The sequence below is a fragment of the Cajanus cajan genome, chromosome 3, assembly GCF_000230855.2.
Source record: "Cajanus cajan strain Asha chromosome 3, NIPB_CcT2T_4, whole genome shotgun sequence".
NCBI classification, from domain to species: domain Eukaryota; kingdom Viridiplantae; phylum Streptophyta; class Magnoliopsida; order Fabales; family Fabaceae; genus Cajanus; species Cajanus cajan.
Genome location: NC_138519.1, coordinates 22,361,785 through 22,379,963, shown reverse-complemented (window position 1 = coordinate 22,379,963; position 18,179 = coordinate 22,361,785). Strand labels below are relative to the sequence as shown.

General features: G+C 37.3%; 1 protein-coding gene across 1 annotated transcript; it reads left to right on the top strand.

The window, feature by feature from the left end:
* Positions 1–15,797: 15,797 nt before the first annotated feature.
* Positions 15,798–16,598, top strand: LOC145956146 (F-box/kelch-repeat protein At3g23880-like). The gene has a single exon (XM_083071710.1). The coding sequence runs from the start codon at positions 15,798–15,800 to the stop codon at positions 16,596–16,598; it is 801 nt and encodes a 266-aa protein (XP_082927836.1).
* Positions 16,599–18,179: the final 1,581 nt, after the last annotated feature.

The following is an 18,179-nucleotide window of genomic DNA, read 5'->3' as shown; positions in this document are numbered from 1 at the left end:
TCAGTCAAAGGTTCCAACACACAGTGGGGGGGGGGTTGGTTCAGATTATCGAGTTAAATAAAACGAGCAGAAGTATGGATTACTTGCAGTAATTAAAATAGGTCAGACCCCTGAACATAATGCACCTCTGATTTCCTTGGTTCACAACAAATAATCTGTCCAACATAATCCTGTTCAGTCCATGATTAATCAACTAAGCGAAGACTAACATGAGACCTCACTACACGAATTAAGCAAACGTGAACCTTGCAAGACCTCCTTCCCCAGGATTAAGCAACCTGAGATACTGAACGTGAACAACCCAGAGTCATTAAGCATGGCTCAGATGTTGAACGCCTCAGAACAGAGATCCCACAAGGGAGGATCAAGCGGAGCAGAAATGCAACGCATAGAGAACCTCTTTCAGAGGATTGCATTCTGTCCAAGGGCCCAAACCCTGGGATTTAGCCCTCCATTAAAATAGCAACAGAAACGAAAATAGAAGAAAACATGAAAGTGGCAACAGCGATGCAAGCAAAACGTAACAGAGAAGAGGAAGAAGAAAACGAAAATGGAAGCAGGAACAGAACACAAAATGTGAATAATAATAGCAAAACGTGAATGTTCAGATACAAGAGGAAGATCAACCAGAAAACAACCAGAAAACGTGAAGAACAAAGAGCCACCAGCAGAAAACGAAAAATAAACGAAAAATAAAATAAAATGTTGATATGGCATAAGTGGTGCAATGGTGACATGGCATGTGATGTGGCAGATGACGTGGCAGCTCTTCTTGAAGTCCAAAAATTTATTCCAAGCCCAAATAATTATTAAATTGCCCTGAAAATAAAAATTGGGATAATAAGATCTAGAAAATTCAATTTAGTTAAAATATGAATTACCGGTCCAATTAAAGCCCAAATAGAAAACAGTGCAGAATATAAACAATTAAGCACAAATCAGAGATTAAGATAAGCACAGAAAGGTAAGAAAATAAGGGAAAATAATGACTCATCAAGCTGCATACCTCCGTGTTTCTGACGACGTCGGTAGCTGAGTATTAGTCATCGCCTCTCCAGGCTCGTTGCATACCTCGGTGTTTCTGACAACCTCGGCAGCTGCATACCTCCGTGTTTTTGACGACGTCGGTAGCTGAGTATTAGTCGTCGCCTCTCCAGGCTCGTGCATACTTCGGTGTTTCTGACAACCTCAGTAGCGTGAGTTTGCCCTCTCCAGGGTCTGCAGTTTGCCCTCCCCAGGGTTGCATGCCTCCGTGTTTCTGACGACGTTGGCAGCGTGAGTTTGCCCTCTCCAGGGGTTTGAGATGATTTTGTCTCCACAGTCCATGATGCTGCTTCGACGGTCGTTGTTGATTTTGCTGCCGCTGAGGGCTGGATAATGCAGGGATCCGTCTAGGAGATGTGCAGTTACTCATAGGTTCTTGTGTCCCAACTTTCCATTGCATAGTCGGTGCCCACTGGGGAATTTCTGATTCCTTGGGGATGTAGACACAAAGATGCTCTTTCTGAGGTGAGCGGTGCCTTATGATTGGCTGACGTCCTTTCGACGTTTGTGGAGTATCCCGATTATCCTTATTCGGGTGGCTCTTTTTTGATTTTTTGGTTTTGTTGCCTCTGCGTAGGCTGTTATCCGCTGGGGGATTTTGTCATTTTGATCTTTTCTGATTCTCCTTTTTTGAAGGAGTGCCTCTGAGTAGGCGAATGGGAATTGAGGATCTTATGTATCCCAGAGTATTATTTAGAAAGCCTCTTCAGGCTTAGCTTCACTCGTCGCTTGAGTTGGAAAGCCATCTTCCACTGAGGAAGTCTGAGTCCTTCGACTCGGATGCTTTGTTTTGGACGATCATGCTTCCGTTGAGGAATTTTGCTGATCTTGCTCTGATAGCTTTCACTGGGAATTTGGCCCAAGAGTGCAAGCTGAGATGTCTCTGGGGAGTATTATTTCTGCGAGCCTCTCCAGGCTCAGTTATTCTGTACAATTTGTTGGATTTTCTGCCTTTTTGTTGATTTTGGCTGTTTCTGTTTTTCTTCTGTCATACACAAGAATTCTTCCTATTTTTCTATTTTATGCGATTGCCTCGTAATAAGGTCTTTGAATGTGCAACTAATGTGCGTGATGTACAAAATGCAAGTTTAATTATTTTGTTAATGTTTTTAGAAAAATGAATGGTTCTCCCTATCCTCCTCTTTTTGGAGGAATTTCTGTCGTCGACGTGAGGGAGGATTTCTGTGAGCCTCTTACGCAGGAGATTACGAATTTTATAGGAACCCCTCTCACTTTCTTTATTGACCGATTATTAAAGGAATTTCGTACAATTTTAAAGAAACACCAATTTAGAGGCATAATCACATGGTCAAGAGAGAAGAGAAATGAATAGATATTTTATTGATATTCACAAATGTTTTTTACAGAAAGATATACAAAAGGAATTTCTGAAGAATGGCTGGCCAGGGCAGGGTAGGCTATATACATTAGGCTTAACAATTATATCTGTAATTGTTGCTCTTACGTTCCCCTAATCGCTTCGGGTGAGATGCCTGAGCCAGGAGTGTAGACACTGCAAGACGCTTGCTTCTAGAAGATAATCACTTGAACCGCCTTTTGGTTTTCGGTTCAAGTGATCGTTGCTTGCTTTGTTTTTGTGTGTTATTCTTTTGCCCCTAATTTTTGCCTAGGACGTATCCTAGCGGGGATAAATTTGCCTTTGTTTTGCCTAGTACCCTTGTACTGGCGGGCTTTTTATTTTGCCCTAACTTTTGCCTAGGACGCCCTTTTCGGGTTTTCGTCCTAGCGGGCCTACGCAAGCAACGTCTTCAAGCATAGTACTTCTTTACCACGTCAGCGTTGACCGGGTATCGAAGTTTTTCTCCATCCATGTCCGTGAGGATCAATGCTCTTCCTGAGAAGGCTCGCTTCACCACGTATGGTCCTTCGTAATTCGGGGCCCACTTTCCGATTTTGTCCTTTTGAGCCGGTAGCAGTTTCTTCATTACCAGTTCTCCCTCATGGTAGACTCGAGGGTGGACTTTCTTGTCAAAAGCCTTTTTGATCTTCCTCTGATAGGCTTGACCATGGCATATGGCGTTCAGCCGTTTCTCTTCGATAAGATTCAACTGGTTGTATCGGCTTTGAACCTATTCTGCCTCGGAAAGTTTCGCTTCCATGATTACCCTTAGAAAAGGTATCTCGACTTCGACAGGCAGAACTGCCTCCATCCCATAGACGAGGGAGAATGGAGTAGCTCCTGTAGATGTACGTACTGAAGTCCTATAACCATGAAGAGCGAAGGGTAACATCTCATGCCAGTCTTTAAATGAGACAACCATCTTTTGCACTATTTTCTTGATGTTTTTATTGGCTGCCTCGACTGCCCCATTCATCTTTGGCTGATATGGGGAAGAGTTGTGGTGCTGGATCTTGAATTCTTGGCACAGTTCTTCCACCATTTTGTTATTCAAATTAGACCCATTATCAGTTATGATTTTATCGGGAATACTGTATCTGCATATAATATTCTTCCTGATGAAGGATGTTACCACCTTTCGGGTCACATGAGCATACGATGCCGCTTCTACCCATTTGGTGAAGTAGTCAATGGCCACAAGGATGAATCTATGTCCATTGGATGCTTTCGGCTCGATGGGCCCAATAACACCCATGCCCCACATTGCGAATGGCCAAGGTGAAGCCAATACATTGAGTGGAGTCGGTGGGACATGAATATTGTCGGCGTATGCTTGACATTTATGGCATTTTCGCACGTACTGGTAACAATCCCTTTCCATGGTCGACCAATAGTATCCCGCCCTGAGGATCTTTTTAGCCATTGCAAGCCCGGGGATATGGGTGCCGAAAATCCCCTCATGTACTTCTTTGATCATATTTTGAGCTTCGACTTGGTCTATACATCTTAACAAGACCGAGTCATAATTTTTCTTGTAGAGGGTTTCACCGACTAGCAGAAATCCCATGGCCCTTCTTCGGATATGCTTCTTGTCATTGTCGTTGGCCGCATCAGGATATTCCCCTTTTGTTAAATATTACTTGATATCATGGAACCATGGACAACTATCGACAGCTTCATCTATCAGAAGGCAGAATGCTTGCTTATCGTGCCGCCGGATATTGATGATGGGCATTTCATGCTCCTTATCCAAGGCGAACATCGACGAGAGTGTAGCAAGAGCGTCGACAAACTGATTCTCCTCCCTTGGAATGTATTCAAAGACGACACTTTGGAAGAGATGCGTCAAATCTTTGATATGTTCAACATATGGTATCAGTTTAGGATTTCGGACTTCCCAATCACCTCGTAGTTGGTGGATGACTAGGGCCGAATCACCAAACACTTTGAGCTTTAGGATACCATTGTTGATGGCCGCTTGGATTCCCAATGCGCAAGCCTCGTATTCAGCCATGTTGTTTGTACAATCGAAGTTGAGTCTTGTCGTTATGGGAATGTATTTTCCTTGTGGAGAGATTAGCACTGTGCCAATCCCTCGTCCAAGCATGTTGGAGGCTCCATCAAAATACATGGTCCATGCATCATCTTTTGGTTCTTCATGTTGTAGATTCATTATATCCTCATCGGGGAAATCATCCTGAAGGGACTGGTAGTCGTTGGTCGGCCCGTGTGCTAGGTAATCAGCTAGGGTACTGCCCTTGATGGCCTTTTGTGTGACATGTATGATGTCAAATTCTAATAACTGTACTTACCATCGGGCAATCTTCCCAGTGATTATTGGTTTTTCGAACACGTACTTAATTGGATCCATTTTGGAAACCAGCCAAGTAGTATGCCTAATCATATACTGCCTGAGTCGCTGCGTTGCCCATGCTAATGCACAACACGTCTTTTCTAATGGCGTGTAGCGGGTCTCATAGTCGAGAAATTTCTTGCTCAGGTAGTAGATGGCTCGTTCTTTCTTTCCCGTTTCATCTTGTTGTCCTAGCACAACTCCCATGGACTCATCAAGCACGGTTAAGTAGAGGATTAATGGTCTTCCCTCGACAGGTGGCACCAATACTGGTGGATTGGCGAAGCACTGTTTGATCTTGTCGAAAGCTTGTTGACAATCCTCATTCCAAGATTCGGAATGATTCTTGCGCAACAGCCTGAATATTGGTCTACACGTGTCGGTCAACTGTGCGATGAACCTTGCGACATAGTTCACCCTGCCGAGGAATCCTCTTATTTCTTTCTCGGTTTTAGGAGGAGGCATTTCCATTATTGCCTTCGCTTTATCGGGGTCCACCTCTATGCCCTTTTTACTGACGATGAACCCGAGAAGCTTACCCGACCGAACTCCGAAAGTACACTTAGCCGGATTTAGCTTAAGCTGATACTTGCGAAGCCGGTTGAATAATTTTCTCAAATATTGGATATGGTCCATTTCGTCTTTCGACTTTGCGATCATGTCGTCCACGTATACTTCAATTTCTTTGTGGATCATGTCGTGGAATAACGTCACCATTGCTCGTTGGTAGGTGGCACCCGCATTTTTGAGTCCAAAAGGCATCACCCTGTAGCAGAAAGTATCCCAGGGTGTAATGAAGGAAGTTTTCTCGCGGTCTTCCACATTCATCTTGATTTGGTTGTACCCAGAGTACCCATCCATAAAGGAATAGAGTGTGTTCGTGGCTGTATGATCCACTAGTGTATCGATGTGAGGTAAGGGAAAATCGTCCTTTGGACTGGCACGATTCAGATCCCTGTAGTCAACACAAACTCTAACCTTTCCATTCTTTTTAATGACCGGCACGATGTTAGCCAGCCATTCGGGATACTGAGATACAACCAAGAATCCCGCATCTAATTGCTTTTCTACCTCCTCCTTGATCTTTAAAGACCACTCGGGCTTGATTCGTCGGAGCTTTTGTTTGACGGGTCGAAACCCTTCTTTCAACGGTAACTTGTGCTCGACGATATTAGAGTCCAAACCGGGCATATCATGATACGACCATGCAAATACGTCCTTATATTCCCTTAGCAATTGGATCAATTGTATCCTTACTTCATCGTTGATATGGGTCCCAATGTTGACCTCTTTTATCTCTTGGCCCTGCCCCAAATTCACGGTCTCCAACTTCTCTTGATACGGTTGGAGTAGGCGAGTTTCTTGATCTAGCAGTCTTTGCAGATCCGGAGAGATGGTCTCCTCATCACTGTCCAACTCAACCCATTCATCCTTGACTTTCGGATCCCGGTCGGAGCGAACAATCACAGACATAATTGGTTTATCGGTTCTGTTTTTGGTTTAGAATTATTAATGTTAATGAGAGAAAGAGAGAAAAGAACAAATGAGAGAATGATATGTGAAAAATGCCTCTTTATTGATATGTAAAAAACTGTACAAAAAAACCCTTATTCATATGAAAAGGATCTCATGATCTCAGGTACTGATCATGAGTCCTTAAAAGAAAAGAAAAACATGGAGGGGCCCTATCGTGGCTTGCTCTTCTCTCTATTCCTGCTTCGGCAGAGGATTCTTGCTCACGTCGGGTTCTGTCGAATCAAAAGTGATCCACCCAGCATCGATAAGGTCTTGGACCTTATATTTGAGAGCTCTACAGTTCTCCGTTGAATGCCCCGGTGCCCCCGAATGGTATAGACATTTGTCTTGCGGATTGTACCAATCGGGGTAAGGTGGATCAATTTTCCTTGGTGGAATATAAGCTAGAAGATGAGCTTGTACTAGCTTCGGCAGGAGGTCGCTATATGTGGTCGGAAGTTTATCAAACTTCTTCACAGGGTTGTACTGCGACTTTCCTGACTTCGAAGCGGAGGAAGACGAAGAAATAGTTACGGCGTTGACTCCTCCTTCTTTCTTCTTCCCCTAGGTCTTCTTAGCTTCAAATGATTGGGAAGGCCCAGCTAGCTTCCCACTTTTCAGCCCTTGTTCCACTCTTTCTCCGATGGTGATGACGTCCGAGAAGAGCGTTGTCGTGTTCCCTATCATCTTGTCATAATAGGGACCGGTCAACGAGTTTATAAATAGGGACACCGTCTCCTTATCCGACAGCGGGGGCTCTATTTGTGCCGCCAACTCCCTCCATCGTTGGGCGTACGCCTTAAAGGATTCATCATTTTTCTTACTCAAGGCCTGAAGATCGGACCTATCGGGTGTTAGGTCGATGTTATACTTGTAGCGTTTGAGAAACGCGTCAGCCAACTGTTTCCATGTACGCACTTGATTCCCATCCAGCTGCATATACCAGTTGAGTGTGATGTCAGCTAAGCTCTCTTGGAAGCAATGGATTAAGAGCTTTTCATTAGTGGCATATGCAGCCATCTTTCGACAGTACATAGTGAGATGACTTTTGGGGCAAGTCGATCCCACATACTTTGGGAAATCGGGCACTTTAAATTTGGGAGGGAATTGGATGTCCCTTACTAAGCACATGTCGGCGGCATCTTTGATATCAAAGTCATGCCCCTCCATAGCCCTCAGCCGGTCCTCGAGAGCGTGGAATTGCTCCTTTGAAATCTCGGGCTCTTTAATTGTAATCCCCGCCCTAGGGGGTACAGCTTGCGGAGGCTCTTGTTCTTGTTCCTCCTCATGATGGGATTCATGGTCACTGTGTTGAGCCCCGTGTTCGTTTCGGTGACGCATGAGTTCCATCATTTGCGCCATTTGCTCCTTGAGCTGTGAGAGCTCGGCTATAAGCTTCCTATTTTGTTCCTCCAACGCTTCCATTTTCTTGAGTTTTTGCGCGCGCGTGAGGACAGAGAGATGACCAGCCACTTTCTAAAATGAATGCTTGATCTAATTAGTTTATTTATGGAATGAATACACTCTTGACATGAGTTTGATAATCTTCCATCTTTAAGGCGCTGCCTTTTTAAGACGGAGGTTTACCACCCTCCTTGACTTATGATCTCTCCCCAACGGAGAATCTCAATAGTCATGGGTCTCTTTCACTTACGTCAAGGGGTATTGGTGAGCCCAAAATGAATGATTATGAGGATGCATGATGTCTTATTGATAATGATGCACATGCTCCTTACTTATATTTTCACACATGGTCTTTCTTCTCATGTCATGACCTTTTTTTTTTTTTTTTTCATGCATGGGGTTTATTCTTAGACCTTATTACGAGGTTTATTATTAATGCACAAACAATGTCACATAGACCTATACACAAACAATTCACTCATCCACGAACAGTCACGAGCGAATCACGAGGTAGGGGTATCCTGCAGAAAAGTGCATATTCAAGGAGGTTCTAACTGTTCTCACTGGTATGAGGCCCCCAAGGTGCCCCCATTATAGGGACCCAATCCCTCTCGTCGTAAGTCGATGGAAAGTTCCAACGCACTATCGGACTTGAGTTCATGGTTATCACCTTGAGTGATGCTTTCCGACAACGGTCTACGGGCACCTATAGACCCATTCGACAACCGGCCGTACTAACATCCACTCCCTATGGCTTTCCACTCATGCCCCCGGGTATAGAGGGAACTGTTGTGTGCAAAGGTTCATGTGCAGTTTATATTTCAAACAATTGCAAAAATTTTAAACATCCAACAGTTATTGAAGCCAACTAGGTAAAACATGTTATCATACAAGCGAGGGGTAATGAAGTAATTTTAAACTATTATTTTAGAAACAATCCATCACTAAATGGGACTGACTCTCGAGGCTTCCCCAGTAGAGTCGTCATCTGTCGCCACCCGCCGAAACGGACGTTGGCATTCGCGACGATGGTTGGACTCTTATTAAAGTTTTGGAAAAGTGTTGGATTGTTAGAGCGACTTATTCTCAAACTGAGACCTCATCGAACTAACAATACTTATTAAATGATTATCACCAACCTATGTTAATCCCAAACGGGACCCTCCATAGATTAGCGGTTTTCGTAAAAAGAAGGGTTCTTGGAGTCGCCACCAATATTTTACTCAAAACATTGGAAAAAGATATAAGGCAATTGATTTTCGTAAATCAACTTTGGCCATTACAACCAGAGTCGGGTAAGGGAGTCGGTTACGTGCGAGGAAGGTGTTAGCACCCCACAACGCCCCTTTCGGGTTCCCTATGACGAATTATTTCATAAATAATAGTATAAAGTTACTAAATTACCCCTATTTATTAGAAACGATTATAGATAAAATGTTTACATGATGAAAGCTCTAAACATGCAATGCAACAATCAAAGAGCAATAAATGAAAGCAGTAAAAGAAAGGATTTAGAAAGAAACCTTCGAAGCGGGCTTTTATATATTCAGAACAACGTTAGGAGGCTTTTTGGCGCTCCTTCCCACTACACGTCCACTCGCTCCTTTCCCCTAAAGACAAAATTTTTTACTATGGAAATCAAAGAGATTTCCCTTCGACTTGTTTGAATCTCAAGCTAATGGCTGATGACTCAAGAACTTCGTCGGATCAGCTCCCGGAGAGATATCTAGGGCAGAGAAAAGCTCAAAAACCCAAGAATACTCAGCAGGAGGGTTGAGGAATCAGTAAAAAGTGTGGAAGGACGTGCCAATGACGTCCTATTTATAGGATTGAGGCGCAATACGGCCTGGGAGGTCAATACGGCCCGTACTGGGTTTTTGAACTACAGTACGGCCGTATTGAATTTGGTACGGCCGTACTGAAGTTCAAAAACTTCAGTACGGCCGTATTGAGTTCAGTACGGTCGTATTGAGTTCAGTACGGCCGTATTGCAGTTCAAATGGCTCAGTACGGCCGTACTGAACCTCTGGGAGGGTGTATTGAGCTCCAAACCTCGCACACCCTTATTCTAAGCTATTCTAAGACTTCTAGACCTACAAAGAATCATCCTAGGGTCTTCTAGGAGTCCTTCCGGCTGACTTTCCTTCGGTCTTTGAGAGTCTTCGAGCTTTATTTCCGACCCAGACAATTTTAGGGGTCTACAATGTACAATAGAGACTATGAGACTAAAAAGAGGAATCATACTCAATACTCAATAGAAACTATTTATAGGCATCAAGAGTGTCCGAAATGGCCCGTTTCAAACCCGTAACGGCCCATTCTGGACTTTTTGTCATGCATAAAATTTCACATCCAAAACGGCCTATTCTCAAACTAGAACGGCCCATTCTCAAACCAGAACGGGTCGTTCTGGGGTTGTATTTAAACCATAATGGCCATATTTGAAATAGACTTTTCTTAAAACAGAACGGTCCGTTTCCAACTAAGGTTACAAGCCTTTTTGGTAATTTGGAACCCCTTGCTCCCAACTAAGATATGTAGGCACTTTTAGTATTTTGGAACGACCTGTTCTAATCTGGGAATGGCCTGTTCTGAGGTACTAAATCACCTTTGCTTTAGTAGTTTGGAATGGCCCATTCCAATTTGGGAATGGCCAGTTCTAGGCTACTAAATCACCCCTATTGGGCTTTGGGTCCTCGTACAATTTGAAAAATTGGGTTGTTACAATGTTAATGGAATGATGGCCAAAGAATGCACAAATGGGTATTAATTTCTTTATTTATTTTGTTATATTTTTTTATTATTTGTTTGCTTGTTTTAAAATTCCAATCCACTCATATTAAAATCAAACAATATAGACAAACAAATGTACAGACATATGCTCAAACAATGTACACCCATGAACAGTTACATTCAAATCCATGGATTGAGGTCCCTATAAAGAAAGGTGTGTGGTATAAGGTAGTTCTAACTATTCTCAGCGATCTTTAAAAGGCTCCCAAGGTGCCCCCATTATAGGGACCTAGTATCTCTATCGCTATCAACTAGCAAACTCTACGGTCCATCCAAAGTATTTGAGCTAGAGTAACTGATTATAACCTTGAGTGTGACTTTAGATAATGACATGCAAGCTGAAGGCCATCCCTTCGATCGACCATACATCAACCACTCCCTATGGTTATCTCTCTTACCCCTAAGTATAGATGGAACTTAAAGTGTGAAAAGGTTCGTGTACAGTTAATTTCAATCAAGTGTGGAATTTAAACAAATATGCAGATATTAAAGTTATACTAAGAAAATAGGTGTTTAAAAACAAGGCAAAAGAGGTAAAAAATTGATTATTATTTTTATTATGCCAAATTCATCATTAAATGGGCCTAACCCTCTTTAAGTTTCTCTAGTGAAGTCGCCATCTGTCAGAACCCGAAAATTTTGATATTGCCCATAAATATAGTTTGGACTTTATTTTGAAAATCACATTAGTTTAGGAATGCCCGAGGGCCAGACTAATCATTCACCAATGATTTTGAAAAGAATTCGAAGAAGTCGCCACTGATATTTTACTCAAAAAATTGGAAAAAAGAAAAGGGTTTTCAAAAATTAATGAGATAATCATTCATACACTCAATGTAAAGTTTTTTACACTGGCAACCAATCATATCTTTTAAAGTTGCTTATTTTATTATTATTTCATTAAATAAGCAACTGACATGTCACTATTAAAAGATATGATTGGTTGCCAGTGTAAAAAAAACTTTACACTGACAGTGTATAAGTGATTAACTCAAAATTAATAATGGCCTTTATAGCTAAAATTATGCTCAGGGGTCAATTATGCGAGGAAGGTATTAAGCACCCCATAGCACCCTAACTTGCTACCCTATAATGAATTTAGCATAATAATAAACATAATTAAATATTTACCCTTTTTTATTATGCTCATGATAATTTATATTACATGTTATTTACAGGATAAAAATGTATTATTTACATGACTATTTATTTATTTATTTATTTCATATTAAAAATAATAAATAAAAACAAGAAATAAAACAATCAATAAGATAATAAATAAAACAATAAACAAAATAATAAATAAAAGAATGAATAAAATAATAAATAAAAGAGAAGAAATTTTGAACCTCTGAAGCAAGCTTTTTATAATAAAAATCTTCCCAAATACATATGGAGGCGCATTTTGGCAATCTTTCACTCTACAAAAGCCTCACCGTCACTCAGAGATTTACATAGAAAGAGGGGAGTTAGGTAGTTTCAGGTGTGTGGGAAAATGTGCATCGAACACATATTTATAGGTAGTCTAAGGCATAGAATGGTTGTTCTAGATTTTGGAATAGACCATTCCAAATAAGGGTTTTAGGCTTAATTTTAAGCTGAGACTGGGTTGTTTTGGTTTGGGAACGGGTCATTCCCAACTAAGGTTTTAGGCCATTTTTTGTGGCTTGGAATGACCTGTTCTGGTTTGGGAACAAACCCTTTCCAACTAGGGTTTTAAACCATTTTTATGGTTTAGAATGACCTGTTCTAGTTTGGGAACGATTGTTCCACGCATAAAACCTACTTTTCAAGTTTCTAGGCCCTTTGATGTTGTTTCAGTCCATTTCGATGCTTTATTAGACCCTTAAGGGCTGCTCGTGTCATCCTAGTATCCTTTTCTCCTTAATATTGGTAGCCCAAACAAAATTTGGTGTCTACATCTCTTCAAGCAACTATCCAGGTATTGTTTGAGCAATGAGCCTCTCCAAGCTTAACACCAAGTATTCTTTCAATCAAGTCTCTTCAGACTCAACACTACATATTCTTTCAAGCAAGTCTCTCCAGGCTAAACCCATATAACAAAGGTAATAGATGATTGCAATATTGTGTTGTCTCTTCTAGATATGGTGTAATCATTAATGAAAGCACAAGTATTCTACAAAGAAATATATACAAAATTTATAACAAGTGTTTTTTTGTAGTGAGTTTTTACTCTATATGTCTTTTTATTTTCTTTATGATTATTGTGTCTTTCTTGAAGACTTAATCCTTTTATAATAGTTTCAAAGAAGATGACCATTGTGACAATTTGAGTTGGCCTTCTAACAAATAATTCGACTTTTCTTTCTTTAAAAGATTTTGAAGGTTCCAAAATTTCATTCTTGTTTGATCTATTAAGGAATAAATCATTTGATGAAATTTATTGCTAGTTTCATTTGAAATATTACAATTAATGAATAATAAGACAAACTATATATTTTGTCTGATTTTTTTCATCTTATAGACAATATATATTTTACGCTTTCTTTGATATGGAATATTTTGCAAATAATTCATTTTATTTAGAAGAAAATATTTCATTTGTTAACATTAAAACTTGAAGGATCCAAGATCATCTTTTGACTTAACAAATGTGACATTAGAGCGATATTTAGGGAACCATTTCTTATAGTATTTGCATTAGGAGTTTCGACTTATTAGTTGAAATTTCTTTAGTACCACGTTTTAATTTCTTATAATTACTTTTGGATTTAGTTTGTTTGATGTTGAGTTTCGTATAATTTAATACTTCTACCTTGAGTTTTAGTCTATTAAGAAAATTATTATGATATTTATTTGTTTATTATGCATGTGCGGTAGAGGGTGTCATTAAATTCGCTTAGTCATTTCTATTTGGTAGAAAACTTTTACTATCTGATTAAATTTTTCATAGCCATTTCTAATTTAGCTGAGTCAAATGTTGGCAATGACTCCCCTTTATTTTTCCTTGATTCTTTGAGCGAAATTTGCTTTGACTCAATGTTTTCCATAAATTTGCATACCTTTGAAACTTGATCAAATTTTTAAGAAAATGAGGTTCATTAGTCCAAATATTATCAACTCTTCAACAACTAACCAATTTACACATCCTTTTGATTTTCAAAATATTTTTGGGGTTAAAAGTAATTTTTCCTTTTAAACCTAACCAAATAAGTGTCAAGAAAAATATATTCTTTAATTAACATACACACTTATCACTCTCAATATAAGACATACTCTCATTGCATATGCTTTATATATATATAATATACACACACATAGATATACATACATAGTAACTTTAACATAGGTTGTCATTGATAAGCATTAGTGAGATGCTACCAAATCAAACTAGTTTCCCCTTAATATAGGGAACCCTAAGTTAGAATCTAGAGACACAAATCCTTGAACATGAATTTCATAAGGCAAATTAGCAAGGGGATTTTTATCAAACAGTTTAAATGCAATGCTAAAATGTATGAAAATTATAGAATAAAATTAAATTCAAATAAAAAAATTATAACTCAAGATGACAATCATTAATGTGATTACAAAGAATAATCTGAATTTCATCGTTTAAAAATTAATTCAAACAAAGAAATAAAGAATGCAATCACATTCTATGAAATTTCACCAAAAATGTAAATGCAATTGAAATTTTTAACTATATGAAATTGAATCTGAATTGAATACAATTTGGCGTTTTAAGACGTTCACATGCAAAAACAAAAAACAAAATTGAAATTAGGATAAACGAAAATTTATCGCAATTATTAAATCCTTGAATCAGTAAAATGAAAATAGTCAAACATCTTGATTAAGATGCTATACAAATTCATGTTGAGAAGAACAAAGAATAAAATTCAGGCAAAGAAAGAGAAATGAGAGAGAAAGAAAAAATTTTGAGAGACTTCTAAGAGAGAAAACTCAATTTGTAAAAAAATGAGGTATATGATATCAAGTTTACATGGGTTACACTTATTAATGGAGTACACAAATCAGTCAAATTAAAGTAATTAAAGGCCCAACTTACTAAATCAACTAATTACATCACTAAATAAGTCCTAACATTATATTCTAAAAATAAAAAAAAAAATATTGTGTAAGACTGCAATATTGCAATACATTTTTGATTCACTTAAGATTGATTTGGCCTTTTCTCCATACAAAGAAGTTGTATTAATCTCTCTTATCTTTCTAAAGACATCAAGAATGTTTGAATCTAATGTTAGGAGCTCCATATATGGCTTACACAAGAACAAAGTGTAAAAATGCGTCAAATTATGAAATTAATAAGAATTGACAATCATCACTGACTTAATCCATTAATACAAATCACATCTAATATATCAATTATTTACACTATTAAATATCAATCATTCCAAATTAATACATTGAAATATGTTTCCCAAATACACTATCACTCATAACCAATAAGTTAACTTGAATCAATCAAATAAATTATTTGATTTTTTATAAATGTTATTGATATGGAGTATTCTTTGGCTTTTTCAATGACCAATTTTCATATTTAAAAAAAATGAGTAACCACTTTTAATAGAATATTCTCTCCTAACTATGTGTTTCTCTATTTGCAGGATTTAAAGTTGATTTGATATATTTAATTTTTTGCATTAGTTAATAAGTAAATTTTTTTTAAATATATTTTTTATATAATTTTCCAATATTAAATAAATAATATATATATATATATATATATATTAATTTTGACAAGATTGATACTAGCTAATTAATGATTTGTAATTTAACTTAATTAATTAAATCAATAAGTTAAAAAAATTTATTAACAAATACATTAAATTTTTTTAACAATTTTCCAAGTAAAAATATTAAACAATTATTACTATTATTTTTATATAACAGTAAATATCTACCCAAAAAATATAAATATTAAATTATATATTATTAAAAATTAATATATTAATTATTTGTGTAAATAATCAATGAAAAATTAATCATCCAAATAATTTTGATATTAATTAACTACTTTTAATTTAATTACATATTAATCTTTATCATAGTTGAAATTACTTTTTGTAGTTATTGTATGGTGTTATTCATACATTTATACAAAATTTCTATTATCTCATATTTGTTTTTCTATTTTCTTACATTCTTTTAATTCATTGGTTTTCCTATTTTTCCTCACCAAAAGAACATGTCTTTCAATGAATTTTTGCTTTAAATAACAATGGTAACATTATTTAACCGCTATTTTCCAAGGGAGGGAATGTGAAAAATAGAGCACTCAACCCGTCCCTTTTAACTCTCCCTCAAGATTCAAATTTGTGTGTTCACTAAAATCAAATGTTTGCTGCTCTTGTACTTCCTGAGGAACTTATAATGGAAATTCTATCATGGATTCCAGTAAAAGCTCTAATGCGATTCATCTGTGTCTCTAAGTCTTGGAATTCCCTCATGTTTACTCCTACATTTGTTAAATTTCATTATCAAAGATCTTCAAGAAACACTCATGTCTTCATAGAATCGAGATATAGTGTCTCATCATGCTCTTTACATTGCTTGTTGGAGGACCCATCCTCTGTTATCAAACCTGGATGCGAAATATTAGAAACATATAATGTCTTAATGGTCTGCAAAGGGTTGGTTTGTATACTCTATTTTGATTTTTCTTATAAACAATATCTTGAATTCTGGGTTCAACTTTGGAACCCGGCCGCTAAGCTTATGTTTGAAGAATCACCACGTTTCCGTATTTATGAAAACAATGATAAATTTGATCTATTGGATCAAAAGTTTGGGTTTGGTTACAATGATCAAAGTGACATTTTCAAGGTGGTGGTAGTCCTTATGAATACTGAAGCACAACAAATGGAGGTGATATCTTACAACTTAGGTGAAAATTGTTGGAAAAAGATTTTAACTTTGTCTAATTATCCCATTACGGGACATGAAATGATTGGAGAGTTTGTGAGTGGCACTATTAATTGGTTGGTAGATCATCCTAAGTTGTGTTCCCATCATCAAGGCAAAACTGGTACCATCGATCAAATGGAAATTTTATCTTTTGATATGAAGAATGAGACATGCACATATATGTCGATGCCTAGTCATGTTGATACTGAGCCTAATCTTAGGGTTCTATAGGATTATTTGTGTCTTTATTATGATCACATGAAAACCTATTTTTTTGTTTGGCAAATGAGGGAATATGGAGTTGATAAATCTTGGACTCAATTGCTGAATATAAGTTATGAGCATCTTCAAATTCATGAACCTATTCATAGAAAAGAATTGTGCACACCTTTGTGCATGTCTGAAGATGAAGATGTCCTATTGTTTAAAAACCAAGAATATCACTATTACATTGTCTACAATAAGAAAGATAATAGAGTAAACCATTTTGAAGTAGATGATTTACGTTCCTTCCTTGAATACATTCCAAGTTTGTTTTTGCCATATTGGATTTAAACTCCCCCCATGTGCTTTGCTTTGCTTTGCTTATATGAATTTACGTTAAATTATGTAAGTGGTTTCTGAACCTTTCCATTTAATGTATGAACATGATAGTTGGATGATTTTATTGGCTATTACTATTTGCTAATGGTTGAATGTTTATGGATTGAATGAATTTAATTTACTTTATGTTTATAATAATCATTGAAAAAAAAAATGTTTGTCTTCCAAAAATAAAATTGATTTTCTCTCAAATATTTTATTCATAGATCGGTCTTCAAAGATTTTTAAACAAAATACAAAAATAAAAAAACATTTATTTTAATTCTATAATTAATAGTAATATCATTTGCTTTATAATTTACTTATAAAATACCAAAATTGTGTTAATCTTATTATGTTTGATATGTGTAATCTCATTTTAATTGCATTTCCCCTATTGAAGTCTAAGAAAGGCTTTAGTACTTTCCTTGAACATCTAATAACAGAAAATGAGCTAAGGGCATTCTTCTATTAAAATCAATTTTTTTTTTACTTTTTCTTTTTTACTTCCAAATATAAATGATTCAAAGGGAGTATAGTAAAACAAGATTACTAATTTCGTCACCTTTAAAATTTTAGCATCTAACTAAGACAATCACTAGAATGTGGCCAACCTTCCCCTCTTTCTTGATGTGCAAAAAGTGACAATGTCGTTAGAAGTTGCTTACCACTAAATCGAAATAACATGACTTTTATTAACATCATATATGTTGCAATGATTTCCAATCCATCTTATTTATTCATCACATGTGAAAATCTTTTACTAGTTCTGATCCAAATCTTAAAGTTTCAATAGTTCTACCATCGAGAGTTTTGTTGGATTATCATTATATAGTCATTGATTTCTACACTTGAAAAAATTTTCATCTGTCCTATGTGGTATCTATGGAGCTGAAGCATGCAAGAAAGCATTGGCCCCCTTGTGGTTACCTAGTTGGAATTATAGTTCTTGGCCTTGAGAATATCTTATGGTCTAAGGTTTTGCCAATAACACAAATCCTTTCTAACCCACTCAAACTCCATGGATTATTGTTTTCTCTTGAGTCAGTGTTTTGGTCAAAGGTATTGTGATTCTCATGTCTCCAAACAAGTTTATTACAATCAAGTAACGTGTCATTGAAAACACTCCAAGAAATTCAAGACTTGAGTTATTCTTTATTTCTACATTTTCCTGTTTTACCTTCATTTATTAAGAAACTAGCTAGTCATGCTATGTTCTACTCCATTCAA

Bases quoted from the DNA above. Each gene is read 5' to 3' on its own strand.
- LOC145956146 (XM_083071710.1), top strand. From the start codon at position 15,798: ATGTTTGCTGCTCTTGTACTTCCTGAGGAACTTATAATGGAAATTCTA.